General features: G+C 35.9%; 1 protein-coding gene across 1 annotated transcript in view; it reads right to left on the minus strand.

Moving 5' to 3' along the window:
• The window catches only part of Vwc2l (von Willebrand factor C domain containing 2 like), a 139,589-nt gene extending 126,369 nt beyond the window's left edge, over positions 1 to 13,220 (minus strand). Inside the window, exon 1 of the mRNA XM_038341101.1 lies at positions 12,831 to 13,220. Within this exon, the coding sequence (XP_038197029.1) occupies positions 12,831 to 13,220 (390 nt within the window). The remainder of the gene's footprint in view (positions 1 to 12,830) is intronic.
• Between the last annotated feature and the right edge of the window lie 3,729 nt (positions 13,221 to 16,949).

The raw sequence follows: 16,949 nt of genomic DNA on the forward strand, positions 1-16,949 counted from the left end.
TGGGAATGGTGTTGGGTGACACTTTTAGACAGTTAAATAAATCTTAATTTACCAATGAAATTTCAGTCCTTCATCAGATTCATTGTAAATAAATATTTTTGAAAAAGAATGATAATGTTGGTTAACAGTTTTTGGAGTCTTGATTTTCATCTCTTTCGGTTTTAATGTGAATGTTTTAGAGTCTTATTAACAAAAGAAATATTCTTCATGATTGTCTTTTTCTCCTTAATGAAGCTTTCTAAATTTCAGAAGTCAAAGGTTTGCTCTTTTAGCAGGAGTTTATTTTTAATACTGGAGGAAAATTGAAGTTGGACTGAACAATTTTGTTTCCCTGTCACACTCAGGGCGAGGCATTGAAGCCAGGATATAATGAACGTCAGCAGAGTGTCAGAGTAGTTCTTCACTGTTGCTGACATTTTAATACCTTTTCTAATATGTGTATGACACATGTATATGACAGGTATGCATTATCTGTTTGCATAAGTGTGTGTATGTCAGGGGACAACTTCAAGAGCTGGATCTTGCCTCCCTCCTTGTCCTTGTCCTGTATGCCAGGCTAGCCTGCCTGTCGGGAATTTTCTTGTTTCCACTACCTGTCTTCACCTTAGGAGTAACTTGGATTAGAGACACATGATACTGCACCCAGCTGTTATATAGGTTCTGGGGATTTGAACGCATGACTTCACAGTTGTGTGGCAAGTGGTTTACCTACTGAATTATCTCACCAGCTCCAATAGAAAAAAAATTAAAATCAAAATTTGCAGAGATAATCTTGCTTAGCCCTTACTGCCTTCCAAGTGCACACAGTCTTTGCTTTCACGAGATGAGAATGTTTGTATAAACATCCTGACAGTGGGAGTTTTAAACTGAAACCAATTGGGAAACAATTTCCTCATGTGGTCTATACTGCATTCTGTGAAAAAGATATGAGAATAATGAGTGAATGAATTATAATTGAATAGTCAGCAAAAAAGGACACACACACCACACAAGCACACACGCACGCATGCACACACACACATTCAGGTGGAAACCAAATGCTCTCAGCTATATTTCTTGCAAAATGTCTTACAGGGAACTCACCAGACTGATAAGGTGTAGTGCAAAAAGCCCTAGACTGATAGTCAGGATTGTCTCTTTGGCAGTCTTTATAAATCTCTATTTATATAACAAGAAGAAAAACACAGATTTTTTTGAATGAAGCTTGAAAAATGAAGATAAATATATAAATAATTCAGTGGGTGAATGTACTTGCACAATACATAAATCTGATTGTTGTTTGTGTTTATGTTAGTTTTGTTAATTTCTCCTTCACATGCCCTTGGGTGACTCTGGCTTGGCTGCCTCACCAGATCATCACATAGGAGCTGGCTGGTCTCACGTTACCTTCCTGTTTCTGTCACCTGGACCCTGGTGCTCTGGCCACTTCTGTTGATTTGTTTCTCTTTGGTCATCCCTTTTCTTCATTAACTCTTCAGTGTTTCTTAAATTCTTTCAGTACCTGGACATTTCCGCTCAAACTATTTTCCTTTAACTTTCAAACATAATCTCTCTTTCTTTATTCAAATTCCTATAGCAACTGTAAGAAAGCAACCCCATCAGCAGCCTTTGTAACTGTAGACCTTGTGATGGTGAACGTGATGCCTTCTCTATTTTGCTGTATTGCTCCACCTTAATGAAATCAGAGGGTTGGCTATGACAACTAATTTTTAAAAAGTCAATAGTGGACTGATACCCACATAGACTATTTACATACCTTTGCTTATTAGCACATTACTAAATATATATAACATTATATTAAAACAAAACATTCAAGTTGTTTTACAATTAAAGGACTGTACAAGGGTATAAAAATATGGACCTTTTATAAACTTTGCTTTATTTTATATGATAATGAATGAAATTAATATTGAATGTCAATGAAATTGGAATTAACTACACAAAGAAATATAGTTTAATGTGTCTGTTAAGCATATACAGTAAATAGGCAAATCTGTATGTCTTTTCAAATTTTTATGTTTGAAAAGTGAAACTTTTGTTTACTCTCGGGTGAAACAGGAACCATCACTATTAGTCCCAAGATTTCAGGTTGTAGTAATGTGGTAACAGAGCAATTTGAAGGAAATAGAAAAGGGAAAGTAACAAGTCTAGATCATTAACCAACAACCTTCCCTTTAGAAAGCTATAATGTTTTGGGATACCTCAAAAGGAACCACAGATAGCATATAAATGACTAACCATGGCTGTTTCCAATCAAAGTTTATTAATAAAACATAGTGTGGAGCATATTTGGTGATAGGCTGTAGTGTACTAAATCTGGTCTAAGATAATAATTAATACGGAACTGGCATTATTACTATTATCATTATCTTAAAAAGTCACTTCTTAACTCAACTATTATATGCAATGCAGATTATAAATTACCATAAGTAATCATACAGACATAATTTTGGTAATTCCAAATGAAAGAAGAGGTTATCTCAGATAGACCAGTTTTTCTTCATTAATTGCTTCTCTGTGTCGAGCTACAGAATTAGACTATCTGAAATAATTAGCAAGGCATTTCCTAAATTGCAGTTGAAGTTGTATGAACTTTAAGATGTTAATAGATGAGAAAAAATGTGTTCAACTGTCATACAGGAGTGGTATTTTGGATTAAATAGTGGGTTGGTAGCAATAGTGGTAAAAACATCGTGGGCCTTTATGAATCATTTGTTGTGTGTCAAGTAACATTTCCTGTGATCCTTATTTTGGTACACGTGAACATTGAGCCAAAAAAAATTATATATATAAAGGAATGTGTGCCTAAGTCACCTAGAACTCAGTGGAAGAATCTGCTTTAAAATCCATTTTCAAGTAACGGTTGAGTTCTTACCAGTTGAGAGGCCAACACTAGCTCTCCAACAGACCTTTTAAAAATAGTCTATCAACCTCAGTAGTCCACTGCACACTGGGCATTTCCAAAGGGTCTTTCAAGATGCATCATTTCTTCGACTTCAGGAGACATGGCAAATATTGGAAACTGTTACTAAGAGTTTCACAAGAGCTGATAACAAGATAGTCTGTGAAAGTCCCCGTTATTAAAAGGATACTCAAAGCCAGGAAATCCGAATAACCTGGGAATTTTCAGTATCACTTCTGAGATTTCAACAACTTAAAAACCAAGACAAAAGTCGAAGAAGTCAAGGAATTTAAATGTTTGCACCATATCATCCTAAGGGTCTGGCTGTACGACAGGAACCGCATGGACTATGGTCAGCTTAGTGGCAACCCGTCTCTAACACCAGGTAGCCACCGGCTTTTGTGTGCTCTGACAACCAGTTTTCAAAAGTCATTTTTCCCAGCTAGTGAGAGCCAGAGATCTGCTCTGGGAAAAGAACAAGTTCTCATCCCTGTTTGGTTCTGGGTCTAAAAATTATCAAAATATATTTCAAGAGCACTTATTTTAATTTTGTTGTTATTTCCTGATATAAAATTGTATAATTAAAAAGTATAAATAGAACCTAAAATATATGTAGATATTTATAAATATATTTAAATATTAAGTAGTAACATATTTAAACATTAAATCTAATACATACACAAATATTTAATCGATTTAATTTGGTCTAATTACAGAAGTTTTCATTTTTAGAGCAGAAACTTCCCTTTTCTCGCAGCCTTTGCAAACTTAGGCTTGTTTCACAACGTGTATTCAAACTAAATCATAGATGGATTTCGGACGTACCAATAGCTTATTGTTCTGTGTACTTGTAACTCTGGGTTGCTGTGGTGACAAGCACTGAAATCACATTTTCATAAACAACTGGCCAAAATAAATCTTTGCATACAACATAATTATTGGAAAAGATGACGCAAATTGGCTTGAATTTTCTTATTAAATGTGAAGGCAGGAAAATGTGACAAAAAGACCACAGAAAAGTGCTATATTAATGTTGCTTTTGCAAGTAATGAGCTGTGTCTTTATTCGTTTCCATGAAGTTTTGGTTAGTCTTTGTATTATCATTTCTTCAAAAAGTGGTTCAACAAAATATAAGTGTTTTTTTTAAGAAACAAAAGTTCTTGGATCAGAATATATATATATATATATATATATATATATATATATATATATACACACACACACATACATACATAAGCATGTGTATGTATATATGTACACATACATGTAATTGTATATATGTATAGATACAATTTTATATACAATTTAACATATATCCATAAAACTTCCATTCTTATAAAAAATTATATAAGCTCAAAAACTGAAGTAAGATGTCTGTTGAGAAATTATTTTAAAACTTAAACCCAAATATTTTTTAATAAGAGAAGTACTTTTTTGCATGCATACGTGTATGCTGAGTATGATATGTGTATATGTGTTTATATATGTGTAGTATGTATGTAGAGGCCTGAAGTTAACATCAGGAGTCTTTCTGGATTGTTTTTCATTTTATTCTTTGAGGAAAAAGTCTCTTAGTTGAACCCATAACTCTTCTATCTGGCTAATTTTGGTAGCTAGAGTACTCCATGATCCCTTATCCCCACCTCCTACGTGTTGGCATTTTGGTTAGACCACTACACCCACCCAGAGTTTCCATGGGTTCTCTGGTCTGCACTCCTGTCTTTAGAGTTACTCTGTTGGCATTTTTGCCACTAAGCTATCTTACCATCCCTCTTTTCCCCTAGGCAGGGTCTCAGGTATTCCAGACTGGCTTCAAACTGACTACGTCCACGAGGATGACCTTTAATTCCTGACTCTCCTGTAGAAACCTTCTAAATACTGGGATTACAGGCACGCATCACCATGCCTGATTATGAGATCATATTTGAATTGTCATTAATAAATTGATATGCAATACTATACCTTTCAACTAATTGAAAGTGTTTATTGTTAACGGACATATATAATGACATTTTTATTTTGTTTCTATAGACAGATCAAGAAGACTTCATGGTCAGGTGGAATAATGTGGAGAAAATAATGAGTTTCATTCAGTGTACTTTTGTATCTTTTAGACAACTTCCTACCAGCATGGAATAAGGTCATCTGAAATCTTTTTAAGGATGTGAATGGCTTTCTTAGGCCCTTTAGTAAGCTTTTTTTCCCCATTCTCTTCATGATGTCATTAAAACCATATGAAGATAACTTTATTGTGATGTTCTTTATGGCGTACTAGAGACAAGCGGAGCAACAATAGAGGTGTGTCAGAATGAAATTACTGATGCTAATCAGCAGTGATGATAAAGTCCAAAGTGCAGACTTTAGACTAAGCAGGTTCTCAATTAATAAGAGCTATTGTTTGAGACAGCAAGCCCAATGAAATCTCCATCTGCTCCTGCTGGTTTGCCTCAAGCCTTTGCTCAGGAGCTAGACAAGCAAAAATAAAAAACACACTGATAGGTTTTTCTTGTGCTGTCTTTCATAAAACACACTTTACTGCCTGACAGATAAATCAAGGAGCAGGGAAACAGAATGAAATTTTTAAAATGTGCTCAGCACCTTAAGGAGTAGAAATAAAAAAATCACCTTATCTTCAAGTAGAAACATCTCATATCAGGTAAGAACGCATATGCAGGCACACATGCATGCACACAAACACACACACACACACTAATGTGTATATTAATCTGCAAAATTAGAACAAAATGTGTAGACTTAAGTGTAAATAAGATATAGGAAAGAGAAGAAAATATTTGTCAAATCTCTTGCACTGTTTTGGCAAGTAAAACACAATTAAAAATAGGCAAACTTAATATATGCAACTGGGCTTTGAATCTAGAAGAGCAGTTACCAGGTAGACATTCTCTCTTGTCTTTTGAACTGCTGTTTTATTAATCAGAACTGGGCAGTGGTGACTGCAGACTTCTCAAGGCTGACCCTAGTAAGCTACTTACAGTCATATACTCTGCAAATCTCAGAAGTGGCCACAAATCAAACACCAGCCTCCCCGTGTGCACAGGGCACAGACATCCCATCACAAATCTCTGAAGTCATACTTATCACACAGTTACAACCATTAATAGTAACATTTCCCAATAGGAAGGACAGTAGCAAATTTAACTGGGTGAGCAGAGAAGCTGTCATGCCCTCTACCTGCAATCCACCCACCCGCACTCCGGAGGACTATACTCCAAAACAAAGACGAGACGATGGATTCTCACTGCAAAGGGGATATTTTTACACACCTAAAAACCATTTCTTCATAAAAGTCTATTCTCCTGTTTGGGGAATTTTTTTAAAATTTTTTTTAGTTTTTTTTTAGTTTTTTTCTTTTTTCTTTTTTTATTATTTTTATATATTTTTTCTTAATTAATTATTAATTAAAAATTTCCATCTCCTCCCCTCCTCCTCCCCCATCCCTCTCCTCCGTTCCACCCATACCCCCACTCCCTCCCTCTTCAAGCCAAAGAGCCATCAGGGTTCCCTTCTGGACTTAGGGGGAGTTGGGAGGACCTTGAACTGTTTGGGGAATTTTTAAGAACATTTTTTGTAAGAAAAAAAATCTGATCTCTTTCCTAGCCTTAGCATATTTTGTGAAACAACCAACAGACACAAAATGCTAAGCACATTTTCATAAGAAAAACAGGCACAATTAATTCCATAAAACTGTTTTCATAAAATTTTCTTTAATCTCTGAAATTGGTCAGAGACTATAAAGAATTGAGTAGAAGGTCCCTGATACAAAGACATGCATCCTTGGTGAACAGGATATCCTGCCTGCTGAAGCCGTGCTGTGGGTAGGCAGCTGCAAAGACGCACTCTCTTATCGGGTAGTAGAGAGGAAGAGCTATTCCTTAACTCTCTTGAAGACAATATTCATGCTCAAAGGCCAGGTATATCCTGCAAATCAAAATGCTCCTTAGCTCCCATGCCGTTCGTAGGAGCTGGTGTGGTAGGAGATGAACTGAGTTTTAGGCTGCACCAATCAGATCCCTCAGCAACATTTCCCTCAGCTTTAGTTTGCCCTCATCTTTAACAAACCTGTTCCTTAAATCCCCAAACATGCTACCCCATTCTTTATCCATATTGAAAATTAACATGGCAACAAACACATCCCTCAAATTAAATTTGAAAAAATACTTCCCATTTTAATATTTTAATAGCTGGAAAGTTATAAATTAGGCATTAATGATGGGTTACTAGTTAATGACAGAGCTGGAATCTGTATCTCCTTGTGAATATACCCATTGACAGTCTAGGAAAATTCAAAACTCAACTGGCATCCACATTTTTATTTTAATACATGTGATGATTTGGTAAGATATTCTGAGTGTTGAATAATTTTATTACCTCTGATTAATTCATCAGGGTTTAAAAATTAAGTGCAAAATTCAGGGAAAAAACAATACAGGTTGGCATAGCATGATAAGTTTTGTTGCTGTTGTTGTTGTTGAAGGTTAACAACAGACATAAAATGTATACCAGAGAAAATGTTTATACCAAAATCATTCAAATATAAAATAGGAGGTAGGTCTTATCAATTGTTTTGTCCACTAATAGGAATAGTACAAAAGCAACTCCCAACAGGGAAGGAAGAACCTGGGACAAGCTGAATCCTGAATTTGGGGCATTGAGTGTTGACTGCAGAGAATCACTTCAAAGTAAACCAGGCTATGCTAAAGCTGACAGCTCTTTCAGCTGCATGTGGTCTAACCTTCGGTGTATGACCTGAAACTAAATTAGTACAAGTTTTAAAGAATAAAGACATATCCTCAAAGGCTAAATCTAGCAGAGTAAGAGTTATAAAAAATACTGCGCAAAATAAGAAATTCTCTCTTTTGGGCCACGCAGAATAAGGTGGTGAAGCATGGAGCTGAAACAGATTTCTACGCTTCCACTCAGTGTGTCCATCCACCATTATCTATGCTGTCATAACTTATTACTACCCACTTTGTTTATTAAAAGTGGGTTCTGATTCCTTATTGGTTGGGTACACATCAAAACAAAAGATGAGAGAACCGGCTATGCAGTGACCTTCATCTTACTACAATGTTACCAGACCACTGGGGAATTTAGAGTTTGCTACAGAGTAGAGAGAAATCTACTCATCAGTAACTGGAAGAGGTTCTCACAGCCTTTACAAAGAGCATGACTCTTCCCGTTAGGACATGTACGTGGGATAAATTTGCACTTGAATTTAGTGATCTGAAAAGATTGAAGTGCAACTTGGCATTCACTTGGGATGAGATCTCACAACTAAAACCCTAGAGGGATGAGATGAATACACATCTAAAACTAGCTCTAGGAAGCAGCAGAGAGAGACACCAGACAGTAGAAGTATGTTGAGAATGGATGTTACACTTGGCAACAGTAGAGGTCATTTTTGACTCCCTGGGGACTGCCCTTTCTAAACCCATAGAGGCTGAAATAGAACCATGGCATTTGAAGACACACTTGTTAATCTCTTTATTTTATATGTTCAATCATGATCTGGCTCATTATCCCATTTACAAAAAGAAAGGTGGTTAATGACTATTGTGGTGTTTTCATGATTCTTGGGGTAGGAATAAAGGAGAAAAAAATAAAATAAAACCACTATTCATAGTCCCAAACAGAAGAAACAAGTGGGTTCTAATAGAAGGGTCACGTGTTTCTGTCTTACACGGATTATGATAATGTGATAGAGGCAGTCAAGAAGAGATGAGGGCAGTTGTATGGGCAGGCTTCCAGGTTCCTCAATTTCAGCTGTACGATCTTTGGTAAGTAAACTTATGGACTGATGCTTTGGTTTTCTTACCTGAAGTTGTTTAGCAGATGATCAAAAACGGGCCTTAGACAAGTGAGCTATGATGAAACTGTGCCACTCTCTGCGCGATGGCATATGTGAACGCACGGGGAAGAGTTTTGGGCAGTGGAGGATTCCAAAAGGTTGATGAAACAACTCTAGATTAGTGGTTCCCACCCACCTGGGGTTCGCAGCCCCAGGGGTCAAATGACCCTTCAGAGGGATCATCTAAGACCATTGGGAATACAGATATTTCCAGTATAATTAAAGCAGTAGCAAAAGTACAGTGATGAAGTGGCAGTGAAAATAATTCTGTGGCTGGTGGTCAGCACAGCACGAAGACCTCTATTAAGGGGCACACACAGCCCTAGGAAGGCGGAACTATAGTAAAGGGCGCAGCACTAGGAAGGTTGAAAACTACCGCGCTAGTTATCAGCAGGATGTTAGACTTCACTCTGAAAAACGCTTCTGATTCCGTTATCCTCAACCATACCAGTCGTTTTCATATTTTCGTCTAAAAACTTTTAAATGTTTTTGAGAACTTCATAAATGAGAGCTATATTAGAAAGGGAAAAGTAGTTTTGTTTTTCTGTTCTTTTCCAGAACTGTTTGTAATTTTGAAAATTTCCAGTAGTACCTCTTTTCCGAATGTTCTTCGGGGAGTGAAAGAATATTTAAATCCACTCTTAAACGTTGCAATACCCTGTCCTAGCTGCTGTCATACAGCGTTAGTGCGCACACATTTACTTATCTCTCGTCAATGAAGTCAGACCCAGCTTCTGATTTTGCACGCACTTCCACCCTGTTCTAGCCTGGCTTTTCCCAGTCTTGCTGACCTTGCTCCAGAGGGTTCTCCTTTGGAAATTTGATATGACCAGATCAACTCTAGTCAGTTTTTAAAAGGCAACCTCATTATTGACTATCTTGAAAGATAAAGTTTTTGGCTCCCAAGCCTCAGAATATGTTGGTAAGCTTTCACACCATAAACCTTGGGTACATGTGGAACTGTAGAGTGATACACGAACGTCGATTTCTATTTGGGGGAAATAGGCTCTTGCTGTTTAGCTGACAGGCCTCATGAACCTATGATCCCCCTGCCTCCCATTTGCAAATGCTGATTACTAGTGTGTGCCGCCACCAGACTTAGGTTCATCAACTCAACTTTTGACTGCCTTTCTTTTCATTTGAGATGTACATCAATCATGCCTTTCTTTCTTTTTTAAAAAACTTTTTAAAATTGTTTTCATGAGCTATATAAGAGACATGCCTATCTTGTGAGCACTTTAACTTCTAGATGCCTTGGTTTCCAAAATGAGTGACTCTATATTTTCAATATCAAGCAGTATAACAAATGTTCATAGATTAATATATTATTGTAAAAATATCTCATATATGATTTTAAGAAAGTTCTATAAATCTTTAAACACTAGCTATTTGTTCCTGGCAACAAATGGGAGATAATGAAGATGGAAGACTATGGCTAGTGTTTATTTAGTTATATGGTTCATATGGGCAATCACAACATAAAAACAGTCTTTCATCTGAAATGCTTTTAAGGTTAGATTTCAATTATCAAATATTGCTGAAGAATTAGAAGAATTTAGAACATATAGTAAATCCCTGCATATTTGAGAATGACAGAGACTAGAGAACAGCCATTTGTTCAACTCTTAAATGTTCTGGTTGTCCTGGGCCTAATGACTTTATTATATTTCATTAAATATTTTGAACATCTCCCCACAAGGGAACTAATCATTACAATGACTATTTTATGGTCTTACTACTCTGACTCAGATCTTACATTCCACTGAGGAATTTGGGCTTCGAATCCAGCTGTTTCTGACCTTGATATAAAAGTGCTTTGAGAATTTGAATAGATTGAATTGCTAAAAAGAAGTATTACAAAATAAGTTAAATAAATGGAGGACTTCTGGGTCTGAGGATAGTTGAGCTTTCTCAGTCTTATTCTTCATTTTAACAAATTTGCCCTAGATATTATCTTCTGACTTCTGTGCTCAAGGCTTTCTGAAAAAATGGAGTGTTTTTTAAAAAATATATTTAGTAATCCTTTAGCATATATATATATATATATATATATATATATATATATATGCTTTGTTATTAGGGGATATTACATGACACATTATACTATGGTAGAGCTATAACCAGGAGCACAAGAATAATCAATGTTTTGTTTATAGGTTTTTGTGTTGTTTGAAATGGTAACACAATTACCTTCTACAATTTTTGTTTATTTTTATGTGTGTGGGTGTTTGACTTTCAGGTATGTCTGTGTATCACATACATGCCTGGTACTTGAAGAGACCAGAAGAGGGTATCAGATTCCCTGAGGTTGGAGGTACAGATGGTTGTGAGCTGCCATGTGGGTGCTGAGAACCAAACTCATGTTTTCTGGGAAGGCAGTCACTGCTCCTAACCACTGAAGAATCTCTCTAGCTTCAAAGTTATATTTTTGTTTATGTAACTCTTGTAAGTAACCATAACATTTTAAGGGTAAAGATAAGTTGAATAAGTTAATAAACCATAAACCATATATTTTCTCTTATATATTAAGTGCTGATTGCCAAATTCTATCTATCAAAAACTGTATTTCCTGTGATTTTTCTGGTACGGGCTAAGTATTCTTTATAGAAAATTCTACTTTAACTATCTGTGCACATTAAAAGTAATTGTCACTTATATGTTCATAATAAATGTTCATAAAATATGTTCATATTATTTTGTTCATACTATATTGAATACTATATTTCCTTTCACTACCTGAAAATAAAACCATCTAATAATGAAGTGTATATAATGTTTTAAAGACCATATTGTCATTATTGAGTGTATGATAGGATGTGCTTAACTGTTATTTTCTATTAGGGTAGCTTTACTAAACTCTCTAGCTTTTTACTTCTTAATATTTCACAACAAATAATTTTACAGTGGATGAAAAAGAATAGTCTAGAATAATGCATAAAAGAGTTGATATAATCTTCAAAATCTTTTTTTCTTATAGCTAAAATAATGCAGTGAAAAAAGTCAGGTATTCTTTTATAAACTAGAGCAAGTTTGAACTCATGGCCCAGAATAGACTGAATAGCATAAAACAGCCATACACCAAAGGCCCTAGTGATAATCAGTTCAAATCTTTCTCCCACATGCTGACATCTGGCACCATCTCATTTTGTAGAGAGAAAAGTTAATTCAGTTCTAAAAACTAAACATTCTTTTTTCAAAAATAAACAAGCACACTATGACCAGCTATAACTTTTTTTTACCTGTAATGCTATGAGAACCATATCACAGAACTTTGATAAAATTAGAACCTTTAATATTAAGCTTTCATCATGAAAGACATTCAACACACAAACTGTCACTACAATTAACTAGGATATCCTTGATGCATTAATTCATTCCCCAGGACTCATATGTGGCTTATAGAACATTCTAACTAAAATTATCCATCAGAGAAAAGAGAACTTAAGAGTAAATAAAAACAAGCTCCACGTAATTTAAATTGAGACACAGAGATGAAACGAAAACAAATACGTCATTGAAAAATTAACTTCTCTTTTTAAAGTCCAGGATAAATTCAGTTCTCTAGGAAGTCTTGTAAGGAAGACCTCTGATTAGCAGAGAGCTGAGCTAGATCCCTGCCCTATAACAAGTAGGCCCAATGCATTTTCTCAATGTTGAGATCACAGCTCCGAGTCCTTCTGTAGCATGTTCATTTCTACAAGCAAACAAATATTCCAAGGCCATTGGTAAATGATTCCAAATACAAACTAATAAGTCAGGAAGCTAACAGAATAGAAAGATTAATTTAACAGTTATATCTTCTAACAATCTCCCTGCAAAAAATATCTTGTAAAAACACAGAAGGATTGTTTTCAAGGGTTAAAAATGAAAGGACATTAAACATGAGCTGAAGAGGTCAGAGTAGAGAGATTACTATGAGATACTGAGCAATGAACTAACTGCCCATCTGTCAGCCATGGTGCTACTCTTGCTACCTAGAGTTATGCTATTGTATGTTTTCCAGCTTTACTTTTATGCAGTAAAAATTAGAATTCAATAAATATGGAGGGTAACTCATACCTTAAATTCCTCCAAGATTTTGTAATTTTTTCCATGATATTCACAAAAGTTTTTCACTTCTTTACATTCGGGACAGCATCCATTGTACTCCACTTTTGTACATTTCGGATGAATTTTAGGGCATTCTGGCTGCTCACAAACAGGTCCATCTAGAGCACAGACACATGGACAGTTGGAATGCCCCGGGAAAAACCGTTCTCCCAACTTGTATACAAAGCCGCTGTCATCCACACACCCTTTCCCTCGATAGTCATCAAAGATCAGATTGTCATTACTGGAAGCCTGGTCACCTTCATCAGCAGGATAGTCTTCGTGACTGATGGCAGCAGAGGTGACCAATCCAGGGATGACCAATAGAAGTATGCAAGCTTCATGAATATGAAGAGCCATCCCCCTCCTCACGGGCTTCTGGATGTTCTCCCAGTATTAAATACACTCAGCTTCTTCCATGGGAATGCAAGGGGGGTGGGCTGAAAATAAATATTTAAAAGATAATTTGACATATGTAAAGTGAATAAAGATGCACTTAAGCCCACCTTAAATTATTTGCATGGGTTCAAATTGGAAGACACTGAGACTTCAAATAAAAAACATTCATCCAACTGTCTACCAAAAGTTTGAATAGTTAATTTTGGTAATATGTGTTTTAGTAAAGGTCATTTATGGAGTTATTTTACTTAAGGACCTTTAGGTTGTAATTTTTCTTTGAATTACAATTGTCTAGCTGTTCGCACATGGTAAGAAGTGGTTTTATTGAAACTTAAAAAGTAATTGCCAAGTCATTATTGATTGTTCAAGGATATTTGAAACCACATCTATATTTTTCTTTAAACTGGTAGATTATAGGTGTTATAATAATCTGCATAAAAGAGATTAAGATGAAACATTAAACTATAAAAAGGAAATAAAAAAAATAAAACAGTAGGATGCAGGTTTAAATGAGATGGATACAGTACAAAAGCTTTCTTTCTCATGCCCATAATCTGGAAACATTCTGAATATGAAAATAGTTTAACAAATCATGGTGAATACATAAATGCTACTACAAGAAAATTTAATTTGTTAAAAACAAAGCCATTTATACTATTGCTCACATCTTTGTTTTTATGTGGGAGATAAGCTCCTAGTGGGCCAGAAAATTTTTTATAGCAGCCAAGCTCTATTGGTCATGTGATGTTATTTGAAATTGACTCATTCCATATAATATGAATACCATTCACATTTTATTGAAAATATAACTCATTGGTAATGACCAAAATATTTACAATTAGGTAATTTGGGCAAAGACGCTAGAAAAAAACTTTCTGTGAAACTCTTAAAATAATAAACAATTGATATTCACAGACTATATTCCTTATTAACTGGGTAGCAATAACTGTTATAGACTTCCAGGGTGCTGGTATTTGGTATTAAGTGTTAGTAGTGAGAACCTTTTGGATATTTAGATTAACTAGCTTATGCAAAAGTTCTGAAGAAACTAATTTCTAGGATTACGAGTTAAGAAAAATTATTCTAAAATATTTCATTTATCTATTTAAATGTTATTGGCTTCATGCCAATATCACTAAGATTGTATGTAGGACATTTTAAGGTATCTAAGTTTCATTCATTGTTTTATTTCCAAACTATATCAAAAACAGTGATAAACTACTTCTTTTCAGGCTAGCATATAATTATGATAATTTAAAATATGATGAAGATGATGTTAAGAAACTTCATAAACTCTTAGAATACATTTGCATTTTAAGTTAGATATGCAAATTCTAGTAATAGTAAAATGGAAGGCGATGTATTCACATGTTCTCTTTTCAGAGAAGGTTGATATTAGTATTCCTTCAATATCTCTGATATTAGAATTCCTATTGGGTGAATTCCTTTGGGGAAATGATAAAGGAGATGAATTTCTCTTAAAATATGTCAAAAATAATGAGTCATGACAGAAGAAAATGCAAACCTATAATTCTACTTGAGAAGCTAGAAGCTCCCTTTGACAAAGCATTTCTTTTTGTCTAAATTACTACAGAAGTCACAAACATAGTAGAAGCTTCTGGAAAGACATAAATGTGATTTACTAATTATAGCATACATTTATGCACCTCTCTCGTATGTAGAAAGTTTATCTTGCAACACAAGGAAGCTACCGTGCCTCTTCACAGTGTCCAACAGCGTCTATCAATCCATACAAGGAAAGCCATGTGAAATACATACAGGATTGTGCGTTAAAATGACCCAGGCAGAAAAGGATCATTTTGTAAGCCACAGGTAGGCATTAATGTGCAAGGTTATAATAAATGTAAACTTAAGGATATAAACAGGGGTGGGGTGCCTGCTTCATATAGCAATAAGCATGATTCTATTCATGAAATACATATCTTTATAATGAAAGAAAGTTCTAGGGTATTTTTAAAAGAGCTATCATTATAATAAATGTAATTTATTACCATTTAAAATGCCATTTAAAAAGAAGGAAGCTATAGAAATCAAATAACACCATTACCTGAAGATTTTAATAAGAATGCAACACTGCTAAACTGAGGATCACTTCCCAGCTAAACTTCCCCTCCCTGTATTGCTACCTATGAGTTAAAATGACTGCATCTGTTTCTTTGAGAAAGCAAATACAACTCATGTCATAAGAGTCACTTACCTAGTCACTCTGAGGTTAATGGTGGTGCTGGGGGTCACAGACCAATCTGAACTTAAAGGTCAGGTATATCTTAGGAAAGCCGGTCCTCTTTAGTCACCCAAAGAATGCATTTTCAGGCATGAATTAAAGGCAATCCATCCTCTCTACCTCCCATTTCAAAACACAGCCAAGAAGCAGTCTCCCACCCTTCCAGAGAGAAACACAGCAGACACACATAAGAAATACGCTTTGGACCTGTCTTCAGAATTCAAAGCAAGAAGCAATGCTGGTCCTGTTGAAATCCGGACCCCGGTAGCAGAATCATGTTGAACTTATTTTTAGCATTTTCTTAGATCCTTCTATGAAATTTCCTGGCTGCTTACGCCTCCTCCACACATGGGTTCACTTACACAGTGTTTGCTACAGCAGTAGAGGTGACTTGGCTAGGCTCTGAGGATCACAAACAGAAACAGCATATTGAAGCTTAAAGCACACTCCACCGGCAGAGCTATCAGCATCGTCCACAGTATGCTGACTGGATCCCTCCTCACACACCAGAAGATTCTAACTGTGGACGTGAAGCAAAGGCGCAACTTTAGCTGGGGTTTGGCATCGCTGGGAGCAGTTTGCAGACTGCTGATTCGGAGCTCATCCTGCCGATAGCCGGGAATTCCTCAGCACCACGGACAGCGCCAACAACTGGCTTCCGAGCCCAGCTTGGTCGAAACCCCCAGCTGCTTCCGCGGACCAGGCTGGAGTGTTGTCTAAGCAGTCACTTGACACAGAGGATGCGAGCCTGGGGGTGGAGGGGATTCTCCGTGCGAGACACTTATTTGCATTCAAATCACAATAAAAAATTAGAAAGATATAATTTTGCCTAATGCATTCTTGGATGGGATGCAGAGATGAAAGTTCCGGGGACTTGCATTTAGATTTGAGCCATCTGCAGTCTTTGGTTATTACTAATAGATAAAGCACACTCATTGTCAAAAAATCTGTGAAAATGTATGCTTGCCGACTCTATTTGACCCTCTGGTTATAGAAAGACTTTCCTTGTGCTATAAATAATTCAATTTTGGATCTTCTGCAGCTCGGGTTTGATTAAAAAAAAAGTAGCCGCGTTTTCCTGCAGTTTGTTCTCTAACGTTAAAAATCAATGTCTTGTAATTCATCTAATCTGTCATTAGGCGTCATTGTAAAGCTGTTTCTTCCAACCCCCTAGCAAAGATACCCTGTCTCCCCTGTCTCCAAATTCATAACCAAATGAGAAAAAGAGAGAATGGGGAAAAAACAGACAGACAAATGAATAAAATGTTATAATTTTTATTTGTAACAGTTTGGATCGTATAACATTCCCCCAAAGCTTGTTTTAAAACAAATCTGTTATTTATTGGTTGTTTTAACCAGGTACTTACTGGCTTGGGAGCGGACTATGTGAAACATTTTTAAACCTTAGAGGGAATGCCCTCTGCAGCAGGGTGTGCTGTTGCTGA

This window comes from Arvicola amphibius, chromosome 8 (assembly GCF_903992535.2).
Source record: "Arvicola amphibius chromosome 8, mArvAmp1.2, whole genome shotgun sequence".
Taxonomy (NCBI): domain Eukaryota; kingdom Metazoa; phylum Chordata; class Mammalia; order Rodentia; family Cricetidae; genus Arvicola; species Arvicola amphibius.